The sequence below is a fragment of the Hippopotamus amphibius genome, chromosome 11 (assembly GCF_030028045.1).
Source record: "Hippopotamus amphibius kiboko isolate mHipAmp2 chromosome 11, mHipAmp2.hap2, whole genome shotgun sequence".
In the NCBI taxonomy this organism is placed as follows: Eukaryota; Metazoa; Chordata; class Mammalia; order Artiodactyla; family Hippopotamidae; genus Hippopotamus; species Hippopotamus amphibius.
The window spans coordinates 19,843,652-19,864,938 of NC_080196.1; the positions used below are offsets into that span (position 1 = coordinate 19,843,652).

A 21,287-nucleotide genomic window follows, 5' to 3' on the forward strand; every position below is an offset into this window, starting at 1 on the left:
CAGAAGCATATGTATCTCCTCTCACCTGTCCACTGATGAATTCAGTGACTTCACCAATTGGTGAATTTAGGAAAGAGGCTGTGTTAGTCTCTCAGGCTGCCATACAAAATATCACAGACTGAGTGGCTTAAACAACAAAAACTATTTTCTCACATTCCTGGAAGCTGGGAGTCTAAGGTCACAGTGTCATCAGGGTTGGTTTCTGGTGAGGGCTTCCTGGCTGCCTTCTCACTGTGTGCTCATGTGGCCTTCCCTCTTTGCTTGCATGGAGAGAGTATGCTTCTTATAAGGACACCAATCCTATGGGATTAGGGTCCCACCCTTATCACTTCATTTAACCTTAACTACCTCCTGAAAGGTGGTATCTCTGAATACAGTCACATTAGGGGTTAAAGGTTCCACATATGAATTTGGCGGGGAGGGGTCACAATTCAGTCCATAACAGGGGCTGAGCATGTAACACTACAGATCTACCTACCCAAAGACAGGATACAAATTGTACTCTTCCCTGCCACGTGACAAGCTTAGCAGGACAGACTCTGCCCGTGAAGGGAAAGCCTGTGACTATCCAGTTCTTCCTGTGGCAGGTTAAGTTCCTTTCATTTGGAAATTGGAAAATATTAGGCAGTCTGTTGTGCCCACATCTTAGCCACATCCTCCATTCTAGCATTTATCAGTAATAAGGCTAGTATTTTTATCTTCACCTGTCTGACTCTGTGTCTTACTTTTCAACTGGGGGAAAGAAGGGGAGTATTGTTTAATAAATCCCTAAAACCAACAAGGCAGGAAGCTAGAAACACAACTTCCTTCTAAAATCACACCCCATTTTAGTCTTAAGCTTTAGTTCCTTTGTCTATACCTGGATAGAAGCCCTTAGGAGCTAGGGTTTCAGACACAAAATAAATTTATCCTTGAAATAAAGATTTTTTTTCCCATTAATCACCCTGCTATTTCTTTTAGAGCTGGCACAGAAATATTTGGCATCCAGATTTGCTTTCTATCAAGGAGATATCAGTCCAAGTGATGTAAAACAACTTGAAATCTCTCCAGGTAAATACTGATGTATTTCTGAGCTTCCTGAAAACGCTAGCTTCTCAGCAGTGCTTGTCGTCTCATGAAGTATACTGTGCTCAACTTAGAGGCAGATACCTTGCAAGAAAAAAATGAATCCTTGTTTGTTTTGTTTATTTGAGGGACTTATTAAGTCTGACTCTCCCATGGAAGTTTGGGTAGGTTCCTAGAAAAATATTAACCTTTCTCTGACAACAGGCTTGTTTCCTTGACACTTGTCACCCAAAGGCATTCATTCTTGGGAAAATATCAGCTTAAATTAGGTATAGTAGTTCAGAAGGCTAGTGTTCCTGTGTCGGTACCAAATTCTTCCTTTCCTCAAAAGTGCTCCTTCAGTTCCAAGCAGGCAACTTGGGCCCTGCAATGTGTGTACTTAGCACTGGTCTAGACATAAATAGATAAACACACACTCATAAATACTCAATGCCGTGCTCTTTAAAGCCGCTTACCTTTCTCTAAATGGAAATCCCCATTTTCTCGACTATAAGCATTGGCTAACATTTCAGCATGCACAGGCTGGATGAGACTTTGCACCCAACGGGCTCCTAGTTGGAATGAGACACACACTTGAAGAAAACAAACAACCCAGTGAGACCCTGTGATCTTCAGCCTTCACCCAAGGAATTGAAAAATGGAGTCATTTGTTCATTTTAATTCTTAAAGAGATCCTTCAGGAGGTGAAATCTCTACTACATAGTTCTTGTTTGTCACCTGACGTGCCCAAGTGCCCACATGTGCCAGTCCAACCCTCCCCATCATTAGCCATTCAGAGGACCTAACTGTGAGGAGCTCACTGGGGGTGGCTCTTTCCTAGTGCGGGCTCTGTTAATGGCAGGAGACAAGCAGTTATTAAAAGCCCAGATTATCTGGTAAATATTTATTCCTTCTTGCACTTTAACTCACCAGTTGGTTTATTCAAGTCTTCAAAGATTTCCAGGAAGTGTTTCAGCCTATAACAATAACAGCTTTGAAACTGAAGTACTGACCAAGATGACAGATTATTATGCACACGTCATTATTCATGCTTTTATAAGCATGTGTGACAAACACATTTTATAAATTACTCTTTTTTTTGTTTTCAGTTTCAGGCTTCTATCCCCTACTCTCAAAAAGAATACCACATACAGAAGAAATTTACAGAGTTGAAAAGAATAAAAAAGAAGGGAAGAAGGGAAGAAAGAGAAAGAGAGAAGGAAGGAAGAAAGGAAGGAAGGAAGAAAGGGAAAAAGAAAGAAGCTACACCAAAGATTTTCACCACTGTAAGCACTGAGATTTAAAAAACAAAGTTTCACACTTTTTAATTTAGCATTTATTTGGAGAAAAGTGGAATCCTTTATAAGGAATCTTGGCATTGAGAACTCCTTAGTGACTCCTGTATTTAACAGCGTGGTGGATAAGGTATGCTGAGTGACCTCATTTGCAGAGTTTGCCACCAACAGACCTTCAATAAAGGGAATATTAAAGGATGCACTTTGGGAAGAATAAAATTAATCCCAGATGGAAGTTTTGAAATGCAAGACATATTAGATAAGCAAAAGCAATGGCAAATATGTAAGAAAATCTAAACAATATTGGCTAGATAAAAAAGTAATGATAACATTCCATGGATTAAAAATACACAAAATATATATCAATAATAAGGATGGCATGTAAGTTGGAATGGGGTGAACACTCCTAAAATGTTCTAAGGTTTTTGTGTTATTTGGGGGAGGCTGTAAATTAATTGATTCATTTTCACATTAATAAGTATGCATGTTGATGTCTCTATGATAAAAAACTAAAACAGAAAAGGAAAGTATAGCTTCCAAATTAATAAATGGGAAAAAGTGAATGAGGAAAAAATCTTTGTCACTCTAAAAGTAGAAAAGAAAGAAAAGAAAAATAAGCATACAGAAGGCAGGAAAAATAACACAACAGAAGTCCAAATATGTCAATAATTATACTAAACAAAAATAGCTGAATATTCTGTAGATACATCTAAAACATGCAATATGATGAAAGTAAATGAATGGAAATAGATATATCACGTGAATACTACTAACAATGCTGGTGTGCCTATGTTAATATTAGGTAAAATACACTTTAAAAAAGCAAAACAAAAAATAAAAAAAATTACAGGAGAAATAAGAGAAAAAACAGTCGTTACGTAATAACAAGGATCAACTCACCAAGAAGAGATAATAATTATAAATCAATATTCACCTAATGATACTCTCAAAATACATAAAACAACAACAAAAGAAGGAAATAACTACAGGAAGAAACAAACAAATCCATCATCAGAGGCCATACAGAGATCTAGAGATTTTAAAGAGCTGCCTTCGCTCTTTTTTATAAGTTATCAAAAGTCTCCTTCCATAATCTACTGACGTATAACACATTAAGAAAAAGTGGTATTATTGGTGTAATACAGAAATATTAGCCACTGTTTGCAGGACATGGTGACGGAAGCTATGTGTTGAGGGGCAGGGAGAGAGCACAGGGATTCTGATGAGCCATTTGAGTATCACAGACTAACACATAGCCCGCCTCTTAATAAATCCTAAACCACCTAGAACAATCACCATAAAATAATTATCTACTTTTTTTTTTTTTATAAATCTATTTATTTATTTATTGGCTGTGTTGGGTCTTCGTTACTGAACATGGGTTTTCTCTAGTTGCGGCGAGCAGGGGCTACTCTTCGTTGTGGTGTGTGGGCTCCTCACTGCCGTGGCTTCTCTTGTTGTGGAGCACCGGCTCTATGTGTGTGGGCTTCAGTAGTTGCGGCACATGGGCTCAGTAGTTGTGGCTCATGGGCTCTAGAGTGCAGGCCCAACAGTTGTGGCACATGGGCTTAGTTGCTCCGCGGCATGTGGGATCTTCCTAGAACAGGGATTGAAACTGCGTCCCCTGCGTTGGCAGGCAGATTCTTAACCACTGTGCCACCAGGGAAGTCCCTGTTATCTACTTTAGAATGAACACCATTTAAAGATTTTTGTTTTTATTGTTAATGTTGTGAGGGTGAGTACTCTTTTTCACTGCTAATGGCAGAATAAATTGGTAAAATCAAGGTGGTGGAGGTCTTTTTAACAACGTGTATTAGACTTAAAATGCTATGTATTGTTCAGCCCACAACTTCTGCATTTAGAATTTTATCTTAAAGAAATAATTATGAGAGAGTGCAAATATTTAGCTGTCACAGCAGTGATTATGATATTGAAAGCCCAGAGACAATTTAAAAGTTCAAAAAGAGGACATTAGTTAAATACATTATGGCAATACCACCCTTACAATGATGTCATTGAAGAAAATTTAATGATGTGGAGAGGTGTTTATAATACTAAGTGAAACAAAAGCAAGTTACAGAGCAGTATAATCCAATTTTTGTGCATATAAAGAAAAGACTAATATTATTCTTGGATATCTCTGGGTGGTGAATTATGGCGGGATATTTTTCTTTTTAATTTTCTGATCTTTATTATTTAATGATCTGTATTATTTATGTGATTACAAAAGAAACAATACAAGGTATATTTTTAAAAAAGCACTAACTATTTCCAGCATTTTCTTATGATAAACATTGTCCGATTTCTTCTAGTTGACTTTCTTTGCCTTTTGGAGCTGGTGTAGCATCAAACCAAGGCAATCTCTTTGAATTCTAAGGTCTACTATACAGTCTGTGAGGTGTCTCCCATATGTAAATATTTAATAACTATTGGGAGATGATATCAAGGAAAGCATTGTTTATATTTCCAGCTAGAAGCATCATTCTGAGTTTGTAAAGAGATGCAGATATTCTAACTCAAAGTTTAATGCATGCAGCAGAATTAAATAGCAATGCTTCAAATTAGAAACCACTGATGTTTCTTGTACAACCAACCATCAATTAGCTATGCTAATGAGAAAGCAGGAAATGACTGCAGGAGAAAATGAAATCAGCAGGGATAAAAAAGAAAAACAACTCATCCAAGTTCTTAGTTTCAGCTATCAGTTGTTAAAACTTACCAGAGTGACATACAATATAAATTCTAATCTTTTTTGAAAGATTTGGGGTATTAAAAAAATAATATTAATTCCTTAGAAGTCTTTTCCTTTTGCAGATTGTCCTTCAGACAAGCCATACCCAAAGAATAAAATAACCAAAATATGAGCAGCAGGAAACTTACAGAAAAAAGACTAGTTGGTAGTTCTAATGTAATCCCTAGGGGAGCTTTTAAAAAGAATCAATTCAGAGTCCGTACTGCAGGCCACTTAAATCAGAATCTCTGCGGAAGGGGCTAAATTAATCTATAAGTTGCGTAATTTATCTCAAATTAATTTTAGCTGCTTTGTACTCGCTTTACTCTGAGTTCTCTGGTTGGACAATCAGGGACTCAGGTAAATCACCTTTGGTTTTTTCACTTCCACTCCCATCACTCTATTCCCAGGCAGGAGAACCTTTCAAGTGAGACAGTCTTAAAGGTGACTCCTGCTGATTCAGTATCTTTAAATACCTTCCTAATGGCTCTCTTCTGTCAAGGGTATGGATAATTTTCCCAGAAGGAAAACTCTGTATGAGAGAATGCAAAGTATCTGAACGTTATCTACCTAGTGCCATGATAGATATTTGGATACAAAGACAACGAAAGTGAGTCATTGAATGGAAATTACAACTCCCCGCAGAGATCCACATGCTAGGCTCCTGGAAATTGGTCAAAGTTCCATTTGTTCTGGAGTTCTGAGAAGAACAGCAATCCTCGTAGCTGTACTTCTTTCCTTTCTCTAGATTTCACCTTTACAACTTTTAAAAACTATGTTTGCATTATACGCTTTTGTAGAAAGTTTTAAAATAGAATTACAAATAACGAAATTAAAATCACCCATTATTCTCCCTCTTCCTCTTTCCAGAGATAATCATTTACATCATTAGTGTACACTCTTCCATTTTTTTTCTATGTGTAGAAACATGTATTTTATTTTAAAGATTTGGGTCATGCAGTATATGAATTTTTGTAACTTGCTTTTTAGCCTTAACCTTATGCTCTGAGCATTTTTTGTGTGCCATCAGGCTTCAAAATCAAGATTTGTGTATGCAGCAAAGCCTATTATAGTGACTTACCATGATTTATTAAACCATCCACTACATTAGACTTGACTATTACTTCTGACATTTGCCTTGTTTTTCCTTTTTTCCCCACTATTTATCAGAAAGTGAGATCAGTCACCAACCTGGTGAGTCCATACTTATCGGTCTTCCTGACTGATGTTTGACACTATATCTGATAGTTTCCTAGGACCACATATGATATGTAGGTATATGGATACTGAGTCCCTTATCCCCTCCTCCTGCTTTGTTCTCCAATTTTTGTACCCAACACTTTCCCCAAGAGTGAGGATATTGTTTTTCTTCCTTCAACCTAAGCCACTTTCCTTAAAAATCCTAAAGTTTATATCACCATCTTTCAAATGTGTATGTAGGGAAGAATCATCACTTTAGTAGCTAACCTACACTGAATGTTTACTGCATTTTCTGTGCTAAGAGTTTTACATGTATTTTCTTCATTTAAACCTTATGACAATAATACAAGGCAAATACTACTATTATTTCCATTCTACAAGAGAAGAAAGTGAGGCTTCTTTTGAGTAATTTAACTAATATCACAGCTAGTAAGAGGCAAAGCTGGCCCTAAACCCAGACCTGTTTGCTTCTACATAATTTATTACTATTATTAACTAAAGTCCATATTTACTCAAATTTTCTTGGTTTTTGCCTAGTGTCCTTTTTCAGTTCCAGGATACCACCCAGGATACAATGCTATATTTAATCACGTCTTTTTAGACTTCTGTTTTTCAGACTTTCCTTGTTTTCTCTAAACCATTTTTTTGGATACAATATAGTCATCTCTTATCCTCTACAAGATTATAACAATTACAGTTGTTGAGAGTGGCTCTGGTCCTCACAGCAACTCCCCAAAGCTATTATAATCTGCATTCTATAGATGAGAAAACCAAGGCTTAGAGAGATGAAAACTAATGATGCAGGTCACAAGGCTAGAAAATGATGGAGCTGGAATCTTAACCCAGGACTGTCTGACCATAAGTATCGTGTTGTTTTAAATACTGTATGTGGCTTATGTACATGTGCTATTAAAAAATAAAACAATGTTAATATCAGAGTTACAGTGCCATGAAGATCTATATTTGGTCCAACTCTCCTATTACCCAAGCTCCTTCTATAGATTCCTCAACAAAAGGTTCAAGCACGTGGTCAGAAGCCATCAGTGTCACTCAGCTCACTATTTCACAAAGCATCCAGTCAAGTTTTGAACAATTGTGACCATTAGCATTCTGTGTTCTTCTAAATGGTTTTTGTCCTTTGGTATTAGTGTGGCTCTCAGGAGCCAAACACAATCATCTAAACTTCTGCCTACGAACTCTGCACTTGGCAACCATGTCCCCTCCAGACAATCTTTTCCTGGAAGAGCATGGCATAGTGTGATCTTCCCTCAACATCTGAATATCCTGATTTAAACCATAGCTCCTTGCAGAATCTCTATCTAGATGCAAGTCCTTACAGTGCATTGCAGCTCCACAATGTGCATGCCCTATACACTCAGAGCTCAGGAACTGCCCTGTTGACAGTCTCCTTGCTTACTGGTAATCTCTTACCACCACCACCGTCACTCCTCTCCACCTCACCTCCATCCTCCCCACACACTACACTTCTAAATCATCAGGTCCAAAGGACCCTAACACTGACACTCTTCCACCCCTTAAAATGGGGGCGCTCTCTTAGAAAACCCCTTGAGACACACATTGGAAAGGTGAGTGAAACATAAGGGGGATGCTTGCTCTGAGTTTGACAGACAAGTTAAAGGGCAAACAGAGTGAACCATGGACACCGTGGGACAGCTACTTTCTCCCTGACTTCCCCACAGCGCTGAGGCAGACAAGGGCTCCGCGCGGGATCTGCCCAGGACAGACAGCGCGCGGGGCGGGGCGGGGACCACGCGCCAGGAACAGGGCGTGTTCCCAGCAGCTGGTTTCCCTGAGAGTCCGCGGTGGGGGCTTGTGGAGTGCAGAGAGACGCTAAGGCGCCAGCGGCCGCCTCGCCAGCTGCCCTTGTGCCCGCCGCTCAGACAGGTGCTCCAACAAATCAGAGAGCGAAAGAAGCAAGCCAGGGTGTCAGAAGATACCATAAAGGTGTCCTTTTCAAAGTTCTCTAGGTGTTCCTTGCCGGCCGGGGCCGGCGCTTCGTTGTCAATACCATGGACAGCGCCCGCGAACAGACTCCGACTCCCGAGCGCTTGGACGCCGCTGGCTTCTGGCAGGTCTGGCAGCACTTTGACGCGGAGGGTGAGTACAACAAGCCACCTGCACAGCCTTGCTGAAAGGACCTAGAGCTTCCTCTTCCACCACATAAAGCTTTCCCTGAAGAAAAAGTTGTCTTCCAGCGCTGTTAATGCAAAATTGCTAACAGACGTTTTCTATACTGGAGTTGTACATCTTGATACCCTGTGAAAGTTCAGGGTGGGAGGGGGAACTTGAACCCCCCCATCCCACCCCTTCCCAGCCTCTGTGTGTGTGTGGGTGTAGTGATATAGCATATACACAATGACAGATATCACTGTATATATTAGAGGCTTGTGGGCTGACACTGAGGTATCTGAAGTCAGCCCACTGACTCATTTTTATTCAATGACTTCGTTGTGTAAACCCCAGTCTCTCAAAGAGAGGGTGAATTTTATCAATTTTCAAAAAGATACTACCCCCATTCTCCAAAAAACTATTTGAAAAGAACTAGTTAACATTTGCTTTGTCTTCATTAACAAAGAAACATGAAAATATCTAAAGTATATGTTTTAAACCTGCAAACTAAGGTTCAGTACTTATATCTCTTAAATTTTTCCAAGATTGCAAAAACCCTTGGGTTACAGTTTATTCTAAAACTCATGTTTACTGTGGATTAAAATTCATGTGTAAACAGCTTTTCTTTCCCAAATATTTATGCAAGCCCCAGCACAAATCATTTACTCTTGAATGTGTATTTGCTATTCAGATTAATGTGTTTTAGAGGTCGATGTTGGCACTTAGAGTTGCAAAAATTAGTATCCATGTGGATTCTATAAATTTGAGATTAAAAACAAATTTAGATGTTAAATGTTAAATACTAAATGTCAATGTTATTCTACGTAAGTGACTTATTTATGCATATCTTCTTGTATTTAGAAAAAGGTTACATAGAAGAGAAGGAGCTTGATGCTTTCTTTTACCACATGTTGAGGAAACTGGGTACTGATGTAAGTACTTCTGTTACTAAGTATTAATTTATGTCCCTTCGTGAATTACAAAAAAGCATCCAAGTCTTATGTAGATTTGTACCCATTAATCCCATCTGACCTCTTTCCTTCCTTGCATGTAATTTTTTCCCCTCTCCTAGCAACACCGAGGGATTTAGGTAGGTTTTATAAGAGGTTCAACTGTAGCATTCGATGTGCTGGTCACTGATTTTTAGTGTGACATCTGTCACCCACTCAGAGATTTTTAACTGTAGATTCAAACAACTCTGTTTTGAATGTCTCCTTGGTTATGTCTCTGCTAATGGATTTAAACCTAGAGATAAGGTTTGTTCAAAAAGGTGGAAAAGATGTTAAGAGCATTAAGGTTCTGGGTGTTGAGTGCATTTGATACTACTTGGATAGCAAACCATAAACAAACCATTCAAAATCATTTTTTTTCCCTTATTCATTTTGTTAGAAAAGGCTACAAATTTCTTAGGAAATGGCAAGCCAGAAAATAATAAACATACCCAGAGCCCAAGTATAAATGTAAATCAATCTATCCAGTGTCCCTATCCCTCCCTGATGGTAAATCTGGCCTTGAGAGATGCAGATTAACTTTTGACGAGCCCTGTACCAGAGCAGAAGAAAAATGCACACAGAAATGCACCAGCCTGGGGGTTTAGAGAACCTGGTAAAGACTCCACCAGGGGATGCATGGTAAGGGGAGTAGCTCTGGAGATAGTAGTGTTTAAAATGAATTGTGGCAATAACTTATCTTCAGATATAATTGTTTACGTGGAAGAACACTGGAGTGCAGCACACTTTCATGTAGGAGCCCAGTCAGGGAGAATAAGCAGCATGGAGATGCTGTTTCCTGGGGGGAAGGGCAGCCAGTTCAGAATAAAAGAGGCTGCCATCTGCCTCCAACAGCCACACAGAGCTCTTGGTGTCTCTGTCTGCCTCTCATCTTCTCACTTTTCATCACTGTTTCTCTTATGTTTCTGCCCATTGCTGTTTCTCATTCTGTGTTTCATGGCTGTCATCTCCCACCATCTCTTGACTTTCTCTATGACCGCTCTGTCTCTCATCTTCTCTCTTCCTGCTCTCTGATCTCTATTTCTTATATGTCTCTTCATCTGTCCATTTCTCTCCCGTCTCCGTTTCTCCTTCTATCTTCGGTCTGGTTTTCTCAAGCTCTCATTGTCCTTTTCCCTCTCTTCTCTTTTCCCCTCTCTTTCCTGTTTCTGTCTCATCTCTCTTTGCCCTTCATTTCTATTATCAGTTTCTCTCCTCTCCTTTTCTCTTTTCTTCCCTTATCTCTCTCTGTCCCTCCTTTCTCTGCTTTGCTCCCACTTACTGCTATAGATGCGAAGGCTCGTGGCATTCCAGAACCCAGGAGTCTGACACGATTTTGTCTGACGCGACAGGGGTATTTGAGGTAAACAAAAAGATGAAGGTAAAACCATTCAAAGTCTTGGAATAAACCAGATGGTCAAAAAAACTAAACCCCCAGAGACTTGGAACGTCATACCTTTTCAGAAAGCTCCTTGCTTTAGCAATTTTAAAAAAAGGAGAAAAACTGCTGTCAGTGTTGAGACCAAAAGAGTCTTATTTTCAGTCACAGGGTGAGGGGTGGGGCCACTCAAACACAAGGGTCTGCTCTAGGTTGAGGACGCTGAGAGCTGTCTTCTTCCGGGGCTTCGGCTGACTTTAGAGGCACTATTCCCAGCAGTGAGGGAGAAGATGGATGCCTGGCTGTTCTTACCATCACCCCTCCCTCAGATCTGGCCCCGTGGCCTCAGCCTCTCACATACGGACAGGCATAGTCCTCGGAGGAAAGGAAACAACAAATGACTCACCAATGTCCTGTGCAACTGTGTACAGTGCAGGTGTTCCTGAGGCCAGAGACAAAGGGGTTGGAAGGTTGCAGAGTCCTTAGGCTAATAGAAATAAAATTTTGGTGTGCTGAAGAACTACCTGTATTTGTTAACATGCAAAACCCCAGGTCCCACCTCTTAGGTAGTTCAGGACATTTGGGGTCTCCTTAGGATCTTGCATTTTAAAGGTACCCTAAGTCACTTTGCATCTCCTTTCACCCTCTGTTCCCTCCAGGAACAGTGATTACTTGTCAGACAGGGGACTGTAATATAATCAGGCCAGTTCTGCTGAGCTGTGGCTGCAGTCCCAGGCACCTCTCCTCAGCTCTTGGCAAAGGAGAAAGCTTTTGGAGCCAGGGGATAAGCTGTTTAAACTGATAATCAGAGATGCTGTCATCTGCCATTGTTTCCTTTCAAAATGCTGAGCAATTGCCCCAGGGAATATAGTTACAGGGACCTTCACTGGGCACTGGATGCTACTGGGACGATTAAGGACACTGTTCCTAATTCTGGACTTTTTTCCTGCTGAGAAATGAGCAGGTCCTAAGTATGTCCTTAACAAGAGGACATGTCCCTCTTCAGCTGAGGGACAATCACCATTTGTGACACCTACCTTTAATCAGTGATGCCCCAGTGAGTACAGAAGCAGCAGCAGGGAGGCCTCCATGACCAGGCAGCCCCTCACTCTGGTGTTTAAGTGTCGTAAGCAGCTCATCAGAGGCCTGAATAGCTCTACTTTGCTCCCCTGATTAGTGAGGCACAGAGACCTTGGGAGAAGGAATTTGAAGATTTCTAACTGCAAGCTGCCTGCTGGTCAATCTTGGAGAGCAACCAGCCTGCTTGTAATTACCTGCCCCTCACAGACTCGGAGGGGGTTGACTTAAAGGAACCATCAGCTGCTCTCGCAGCTGTTTCTGTTACCCCCCTCTTACCTCTGCCTTTTTTCTTCTCAAATGCTCAGAACTGGCCTCTGAACTAGGTCCAGATCTAGCCAGTCTGTTGCAGAGCATTGCTTTCTGGGGCTGTATACACATTCCTCATGTACAGACTATAGCACATCCTGGGCCTTTTTCAATGCTTCAGAGATGGTAAGTACCCTGCTGGAGCCTAGAGTCTCAGAGAAGGTGAGCAGGATTAGAGCTGATGGGAAATTACAACAGAGAAGGCCCTAGACACTTTTGCTTTAGGTCCAAAGAGTAATCATGGACTTTGGGGTTAGAGGTCTGACAGGATAGAAGTCAAGTTTCTGTACTTTCAAACTAAAGGTAGACGGCTAAGCTAAAATTCAAAGTGAAGACCCACCTTCTTAAGTGATTTCCATTGTGATTTTTCTGTATGATGCACATACACACCTATACAAGCAAACAAACCACACAATCTATGGTGCCAAGGCCAAAGAGGCTAGTCTCTCGATACCTAGTGCAGTGTTGGATGAGGAAACCTGGTTGGCAGTGATAGCGTAGTAGTATTGGAGAGAATAAATGTAGTATAACTGATCTAGTATGGAGTCTAGAAACCCGGCACTGCTTGGGAGTATCTGTGCCTCTCAGCCCCTGCATCAAAATTCATTCTCCATTGTTGATGATATATGTCACTTTTCTTTGTAATAACCCTGCAGTCCACTAATGAAGAGTGATTTCATGTGTAGAAAAGGTTGTACAAGGAAGGAGTATGAGACATCTTTGGTGGCTCAATGATTATTTCTTTGGTTTTCTCTTCAATTATTTTCCCCTTCTAATTATTTTTTCCTTGGTGAGTCCAAGATTAAGAGAATAAACTCTGACAAACTGGGGGCCCAGAAGAGCCAGACTTTTCAAATAAAAAAGAACAAAAAACCCCTCTGAGTTCTTGGGAAGAAAGTTTATATGTTCATTATAATACAATCTTTCGTCGCAACAAAATATAGGATGATGTCCAAATTCATTCCATCAACACTCTAGTCTCTAAGCTTCTCTTCGTTCATATTTTAGGGGCTCACTAGCTACAAGTCTTACCTAGTTAGGATTCTGATTAGTGGTTATTTGTTTAAGAAATCTCCATCACACCTCTCTCTCTCTTTCTCTCACTCTCTTGTCTGTAACTCAATGGGATCACTTTCAATGGCCAAGTAACTTGCTTTCCAGGTTAGACTACCATAATTATCAGCCTATATACTCCGAATATTTGATATCCTAACTACATTTTTGGAATCCCAGTGGCTTTAATGTGGTTCTATCTGGCCCACTGTAGGATGCAGTCATGGAAGAAAATGTGCAGAAGATGAAACAACAATTTATGGTTGCCCATGATGTCTCTAAAGATGGTCGCATACACATGAAAGAGGTACCTTTTATGACTGCACCTTTCCTGACTGTACCTTCTCAGGCTATAATTTCCTCTGCAGGATAATGAAAGTTTTACATCTGATTGGAAAATTAGAACCCTCTGCCAGGCAGTTGGGTTAGATAGCATTTCTGAAGTACTCAGTTTTCCTTTTTCATCAGCTTAATAACAAAGAATATACAATGCTTCCATCATTTTATTTAGGTCAACCAATATTTATACTTATTTTATAATTGGGGAATTGACATGCTGGAGGCTTTTCGGTTACTTGACCTAATATTTGTCTCTTTGCACAGTGTCCTGTTCAAATTCAACCTTGACATAAGGGAAAACTTACTGGCAATAAATGAGTTTAAACTTCAATATCAGCTCCCAGCGGAGATGGGAAAGATCTATCCCTGAACATCATTAAAAACAAAACAGACAGCAGCCGCCTTTACTTCAACTCAACCCACACTTATTAAGTACCTACTAAAGCAAAGAACCACCTTAGGCATTCAGTTCCAGACATAGTCTATCTTTAACCTGATCACTTTTCCTTCCAGTTACAAAAAGGTTCACAGTTTAGAAAAGATTTCGACACAGATTATGCTATTTTATCCCCCCATTAGCTATAGAAAATGGGCAAGGAACATTATTTTACTGATGAGGAAACTAAGTCACTTTCTTAGCACCACATGGCCAATAAGTGGCACTGGTTTAAGTTGTAACCCATTTATAGGTATGAATCTATACAGGTTTGAGTTATGAATCCATACATTAAAAATGTGCTGCTATGAAACTGAGATATTTATTTCATAGACAAAATTGCCTGCTAGACATATTTCCTGAAATCTGAGGAGCTAGTCTCTCGATGCTGTCATACTTAGTCAATATTACTGATGAAAATAATTTTTCTTCAGAAAGTTATGATAAGGCAAGACAGCGTCTTATAAAAAATAGGCATGTTCACCAGGAGGCTGCCTTTTCAGAAAACTAATAAGCTAAACTTTAGATTTACGACTGTAGCTTTTAATTTTAACTAAAAAATAAAAATTATTTATATAAGCAATAGCTGCATTATAATTGATGTAAAAATATCAGTGTATTCATTAATGGAAAAGTAATTATAAGCATCAAGCTAGAAATACTGAAGTATTCATAACTACATTTTCATGGTTGCATTCTCCAGCCTATAGAACAGAGCAGAGCATATAGTGATACTCAAATATTTGTTAATAATAAATGAATGAAACATGGTAAATAATGACAAAACTATACCACTATCTTACCAGTTACTGGTAGACCTTCCTGAAGCAATTGAGAACTTAGCAACAACTCTGACATCCATGCCAACCATTCTGTCATGGAGATCTGCCAATGAGCATAATTGAGGTTGTTTGTAGAGAAGCTAATGTTTTAGGACAGCTTTGGTCCCCTTAAAACTTCAAGAGTATGTGAGTGTAAAGAGTAGCAAGGTCTCTCTATGGTCTCCTGCCATACCATTAGCCTTTTCACTTACTCCAATTACAGGTAGTTGTGACATAAAAATCAGCCAACCTGCACACATTTTAGATATTTTAGCACAAAACAAAATGGGAAAGGAGTCACACCTAAGAGCCAAAGTGAAGCTTGCGGATGACCTGGGTACTTGATTTGCCCAGGGCTCCTCTGTGTCACTTCAGTCAAACTGAAGAGAGTGGGTTCTAATGACTTATGGCCAGTGAATTACTTTTACATTTTAATTTGGTTTCTTAGCCTGTACCACCCAATGTGAAAAAACACTTAGTCCTGAAGAGCAGTTCTCAGTTCCAGTTGACCTTGTGTGGGTGGGTAGGAAAAGCAAAAGTCCACATGGTGAAATATGAAACCTTGGGCAAGTGACTTCATCTCTCTGAGCCTCAAGTTCATCAACTGCATCCACAGAGCAGTTACCATAGACTAAATTTTTAATAGGTACCTGGGGATTTGGCTAAACAGTTTATAAATGGTGCCTCACCTTACTTTTAGTCTTTGCATAAGCACCAGGATATAAATATTATCTCCATTTCACAAATGAGGAAATTGAGGCACAGAGGTATTCATTAAATTGTCCAAGATCAAATAATAGGTGAATTTAGAGAAGGAATTTGGATCCACGCGAAAGCCAACCACATACTGCATTGTGCTGCCTCCTGTTGGTTAAATGGGAATATTTATATTTACCTGAAGGATTGGTGTGAGAATTTAATGAGATGATAAATAAAAAGCATCTTGCCAGTGCCTGCTAGGTAGCACAAACTCAATATATGACAGCTATTATTCACATGATGTGCCCTTGAGCTTACCTACATCCAACTAGAGAATATGAACAGGAGTGTTGGCTAATCATTCCTACAACCTACCCAAAGCATTTGCTCTGGTGTCACTCTGTGGCATTGAACAAGATGCTGGGAGAACTATGGTTACAGAAGCAATGGCCATTGTTTACGGGGACCAACTCAGAAAGAAGACAATATACACTGAAATAGCCTAGGTTTGGCAAAGAACCCAGCCAAACATGCCCATGTGCTGAAACAAGTTTTATAATCACATAGGGGAAGAAAATGTTACCTTTGTTCATGGGAGCAAGGGAAGTAAATCAATAGAACTGATGCACATAGAGACAGCTGGATGGTTAAATTTATCACAAGTGAACCAATTTTAAAAGTATCATACAGATGCTAATAATATAAAAGACTATAAACCACAGCCAACACTCCAGAATCAAGCCAGACAGCAATCATTCCTGCTTTTGCATGTGGCACTGAAGTGATCTGTATACACAGCATCTCACCAGCACAGCGTAGGGGTTAAAAGTGTGGGCTCAGTTGAAGTTCTGACTCCCGCACTTACTAACTACATAATAATGGCAAATTCCTTATCTCTGTGTAGCCTAGTTTCCTTAACGAATAACAATAATGATGTGTTATGTACCCTGTAGGTTGTTAGGATTAAATGAGTTAGCATGTGGTAAGCATTTAGAACAACTCATGGTGCATATAAAAATTATTTGTTATTTTTATTTTCTGCTATAATTACGGGTTAATATAATGTTGGAGCTTCTCAGAATAAGGTCTGGAACATTTTAAGGACTAACACATTTATTATTAAGTAATAATAAAGATGATTATTGTTTTGGATTGTAAGCTCACAGAACACAGATACTCATAGTGTTTCATACCTGGCAAGGGGACAATACTTCTTGAAAGAATCAATGAATCCAAAATGAGAATCAAGGGTACAGAACTACTTGTTGGGTTCTCCATCCTAAAAGATGCAAACCCTTCTGCCTGCTAGTATGTTCCCCGATGCCTTTTACCCATGGAGCACTGGCCAGTGTCACCAACTGCTATGTCTCCCCCTATCTTTAGCTTGCCTGCATGTTTTTGTCCGAGGATGAAAACTTTCTTCTGCTCTTTCGCCGGGAAACCCCCTTGGACAGCAGTGTGGAGTTCATGCAGGTGAGAGTTCCACTGTGTCTCTAGAGAGGATGAGGCCAGGTACCCAGCCACCTGCTGTGGCTGCCACCACTCTGCCCAGTCCCCAAGGGAGAGCTGCCTCAGGCAGGTACCTGAGGAATGTAATGGGAGGGGAGGGTGGGGGCCGTGGAGCCCGGAGAGCAGTGCCCATCAATAGCCCAGAGCCCTGTGAGCTCCAGCGAACTGCTGCCTTCTGAGAATGCAGCCTAGACATCTAGACTCTACTGGAAACGACTTATTTTTAAATGTTGGCAACTAATTTTAGTTTTGAAGGCACAGTATGGTCAAAGCATAACTTACTAGAGGGCCGATTCAGCCAGCAGGCATCTCTTTGTGATCATTGTGCCTGAGTAAAAACTAAAGGCAGGATCAATGGCTCCTCTTACCTCCTCTTTCAGCCTCTACTGTCTGTGAGTGAAAAAAGACCAGTGAAGTGAGAGAATAGCATAGACATATATATACTACCAACTATAAAACAGATAACTAGTGGGAAGTTGCCGTATAACAAAGGGAGATCAACTTGATGATGGGTGATGCCTTAGAGGGCCAGGACAAGGGAGGGTGGGAGGGAGTCGCGGGAGAGAGGGGATATGAGGATATATGTATAAATACAGCTGATTCACTTTGGTGTACCTCAAAAACTGGTACAAGAGTGTAAAGCAATTATATTCCAATAAAGAGCTTAAAAAAATATTTAGCTGTTCTGTCTTCCAGTTTAAGTAACTGTATCTTCAGCTGGATGAATGCTGTTCTTAAACCAATGAAACGGTTGACTTGCTAAGGGGAATTATCAGAGATGTTTTATTCTCTTTACCTGGAGCCAAGACCACACAGGCAAGATTCCTTAGGGCCCTTTTCTGCCATGCAATTCTTTTGGGGAAGTTCACCTTTGCATTAAGGTTTCTGCTGTGTGGGGTTTTAGTCTTATGTCAGTGCCTCAGGTTGACGTCCCACCTTGGGTGGCTGCCGGATTTGACTCCTGTCTACCTTGTGTGTGGTTTCCTGATAAAGCTACAGGCTAAATTATCAGAGATCAGTAGATGTACCTAGGACAGACTTCGGTTTCTGTCATACATTTTGTGTTTCCTATCATGTTAGACATCTAAGAAGTCCCCTCACTTTCCTGCCAGCTGAACTATATATTTAAAAAGTTGTTTTTTAGAGTACTCTGCATTTTTAGGAATTTAGAACAAAGGTTTCTTAGTTTGCCACATTGCCTTCTATTGAGCGCCATTCTTTCATATCTTTCTATTTCGAGAGCTCTCTTCCAGTGAGTGCATTGTTGTCCTCCTAAGTGGCTCTAAGTGAATGCGGTGAGTCATAGTAAGTTCTGCCCAAACAATAGCTGTCACCAAAGAAAGCCTAAAATTCTCCAAGCAAAGTCTTAGCTGCATCCAGTTAAGTACTGTTATCAGATGCTGAACCGTAGTAGACAGCAGCATAAGTTGACCCCAAATTATTTGAGGATAAATGGATTAATGGCTTTTGTGTATTTCAGATTTGGCGCAAATATGATGCTGACAGCAGTGGCTTTATATCAGCTGCTGAGCTTCGTGTAAGTGCTGTTGAGAGCTGTTTCTGGGTGAAGGGTGGATTTGCTTTATTGCTGGGAATTTGATATATGTGTATCATGAGTTTGATTTCTGTGTTTCCAAGAAACATGGATATGAATTTATTATTTTAAAAAACTGATTCATGTTTGGAAAGTTCAGAAACTGCAGGTGACATTGCTGTCTCTGGGAAAGAGACATCATTGAGGATTTATGACACTTTTTTCATGCCTCGAGCTATTCTCTGGGTTCTGTTTAAACAGTGCTCCCTTCAAACAGTGAGAGCCCTGCATGTTGGATTTATTGCTTGCTAAAAGCATTTTATTTCCTTCCTAAAACAAACAAACCACAATTCTTAAAATACGGTCTTGAGATTTTTAGATTTGCTCACTAGATAAAATGAGGCTCTTCTCTTGATGTCACAGAACTTCCTCCGAGACCTCTTCCTCCACCACAAAAAGGCCATTTCTGAGGCTAAGCTGGAAGAATATACTGGCACCATGGTGAGTAGCTGGGCAATGAGATCTCCATGAGGACAGCTTCCCTGCTGCCTCCTCAGGGCCCAGAAACAGCGCCTGGGACAGAGTAAGGGCTCCGTGTTTGCAGACGAGATAAATGCGTGAGAAGACCTTTAACTCTAGAATAAACATTGGCTAAAATTGAGCTGCCTTTAGGCTCTCTTGGGACAACACTGCATACATTTGAGAGAAAGCTGTTCACCTTTCCTTGGGGAGACCTGGAAAGTCTGCTCAACATTGGGTTACTAAGCACCAAACCAATAACCTCAAGGCTAATCCAAGTCACATAGAAACAAGGAAATGTGGACATAGACAATCAGGACCAAACACACGGGAGCCACCTCCCGCCACGGCAGATGATTCTACGCATTTAGTGAGTTGACAGAGCAATTAGGAGTCAGATAGATGGGAGATGTGTGTCCCACCTCTGCCACTTTTAGCTATGACCTTGAGAAACTGTCCAGCCTCTCAACTTTATTTACTTCATTTGAAAAATCGGGATGAATAGTATCAAATTATTGCAAGGGTAAGTAGGTGGATGCATATGAAGCTCTTTGCAGAGTACAGGAATAATGAATGTTCAGTACATGTTAGCTCTTCCCATAGTGGTCATTGTGGTCCTTGCTGTCATTATTTCACTTGCCCCTCATGCAATTATACGATCCTGAGGCTATTTCGGCATCAAAGCTCCCTGGAAAATGGTGAACTAGAAGTTGCCTTTGGTGAACTCATCCTCATATTCTGTTTCAGTTCCTAACTTGATGCTTTTCTCCCAGTGCTAATCCACGATCTGGATTGAACCGGATCTGGCTCGAACTGGATCTGGCTCCTCTACTTTTTGTCTCCCTCGAGCCCCTCCCCATCCCCCGACGTGTGCTTCATTCCAATCAAACTCTGTAGGTTTCTCAACTAATAAGCAAAGAAATTACTGGTAAAGGTTTAATTACCTGTGGAATTGCTCCACTTACAATAGAAAGAGTTCTTGAGCAGACTCATCTTACTGAACCTTCTGGTGAACAGTCAGGGATACATGTCACTGAGAAGAGTTTTATAGGTCCCGGTTAAAATGTGTACCACTTGATCTATTTAGGCCTGTAATTAATATTTCCAAATACTGTACTATTTCTAACAACTCCTCTATAGAGTTGGCATTGTTTCTGCTAGTTTGTATATCTGATGGTCGAGGCTTAGAAAGGGTAAGTGACTAAGTCACCACCAAGTTGAATTCCTAAACTCGTTTTATAAAAATCAGCCTAGCCTAAGGTACCAGTTAAACTGGAAGCTGGGCTCTCCTGGCTTTCAGCCCTGGATCTTCCTGGCTCTCACTCTGCACTCTTGACTACTCCCACTGCTGCCCCCAGCCAAGAGCATCAGCCCTGGGGAGGTAGAATGTGCTCTTGACCATGATAACCTGTAAATGGCCTGGAAAGGAGCAAAGCCGATGCTAAGGACAGAATCACATCCCAGGCCAGGATCTCAATCAAGGAAATAATTTGGCTTCCTAGTATGTTGACCTGTTTTAATAGCATGCAAAATGCTGTTTGAAATCCTGAGTAAATATATGCTTAGCCCTAAAGAGTCAGGTGGGAAATCCCCGAGAAGCAGGAAGCAGGTTCCCAGCTACAGGGATATCGCTAGTTTCCTTTTGACCTAAGTTAAAGTGAAACCCTCTAATATAATGAATAATCTGAAAAAGGAAATTAGATTGAAACTGCATGGGGGAGAGAATAACAAGGAGATTATTCTTCCAGTTGGGCATTTTTTCAACATTAATTTAACACAATGTTAGCACTGGCTGTTATCTCGATTTTATTAACTTATAAAACAGGCACTACTCAGTGAAAGGCTTGCATTTAGAATCTCCAGCATGTTTCCAGTATTTCTTTGGATACCTTTGACTCTGAGGGGCGTCCCTCCACCGCCAACTAGAATACTAAGCCACTACTTTCTGACTTTTTCACATAGCTCGTCTATTTTTTCTTTACTTTTCTCCACCTGGTTCTTGTTCAAGCTTCGAGATTTGGTTAGACATCATCTTGCCCTAGAAAATCTTCCATAACCTTCTTCTATAGTGGATCCAAGTGCCTGTCCTCTGTGCCCCTATAGTATCTTGTGTATTCACTGTCTTAACTCAGTCATCCATTTAATTCATTCTACAAATATTCATTAAATACCTGCGATACCTCCAGCACTATTCTAGTCACCAAGGATTCAGCAGTGAGTGAAG

At 40.4% G+C, this 21,287-nt stretch overlaps 1 protein-coding gene across 1 annotated transcript in view; it reads left to right on the forward strand.

The window, feature by feature from the left end:
* Positions 1–8,201: 8,201 nt before the first annotated feature.
* The window catches only part of SCGN (secretagogin, EF-hand calcium binding protein), a 31,665-nt gene continuing 18,579 nt past the window's right edge, over positions 8,202–21,287 (forward strand). The window contains exons 1-6 of the mRNA XM_057699115.1: positions 8,202–8,388; positions 9,262–9,332; positions 13,421–13,513; positions 16,885–16,974; positions 18,491–18,547; positions 18,968–19,045. Of these exons, the coding sequence (XP_057555098.1) occupies positions 8,301–8,388; positions 9,262–9,332; positions 13,421–13,513; positions 16,885–16,974; positions 18,491–18,547; positions 18,968–19,045 (477 nt within the window). The 5' untranslated portion in view covers positions 8,202–8,300. The remainder of the gene's footprint in view (positions 8,389–9,261; positions 9,333–13,420; positions 13,514–16,884; positions 16,975–18,490; positions 18,548–18,967; positions 19,046–21,287) is intronic.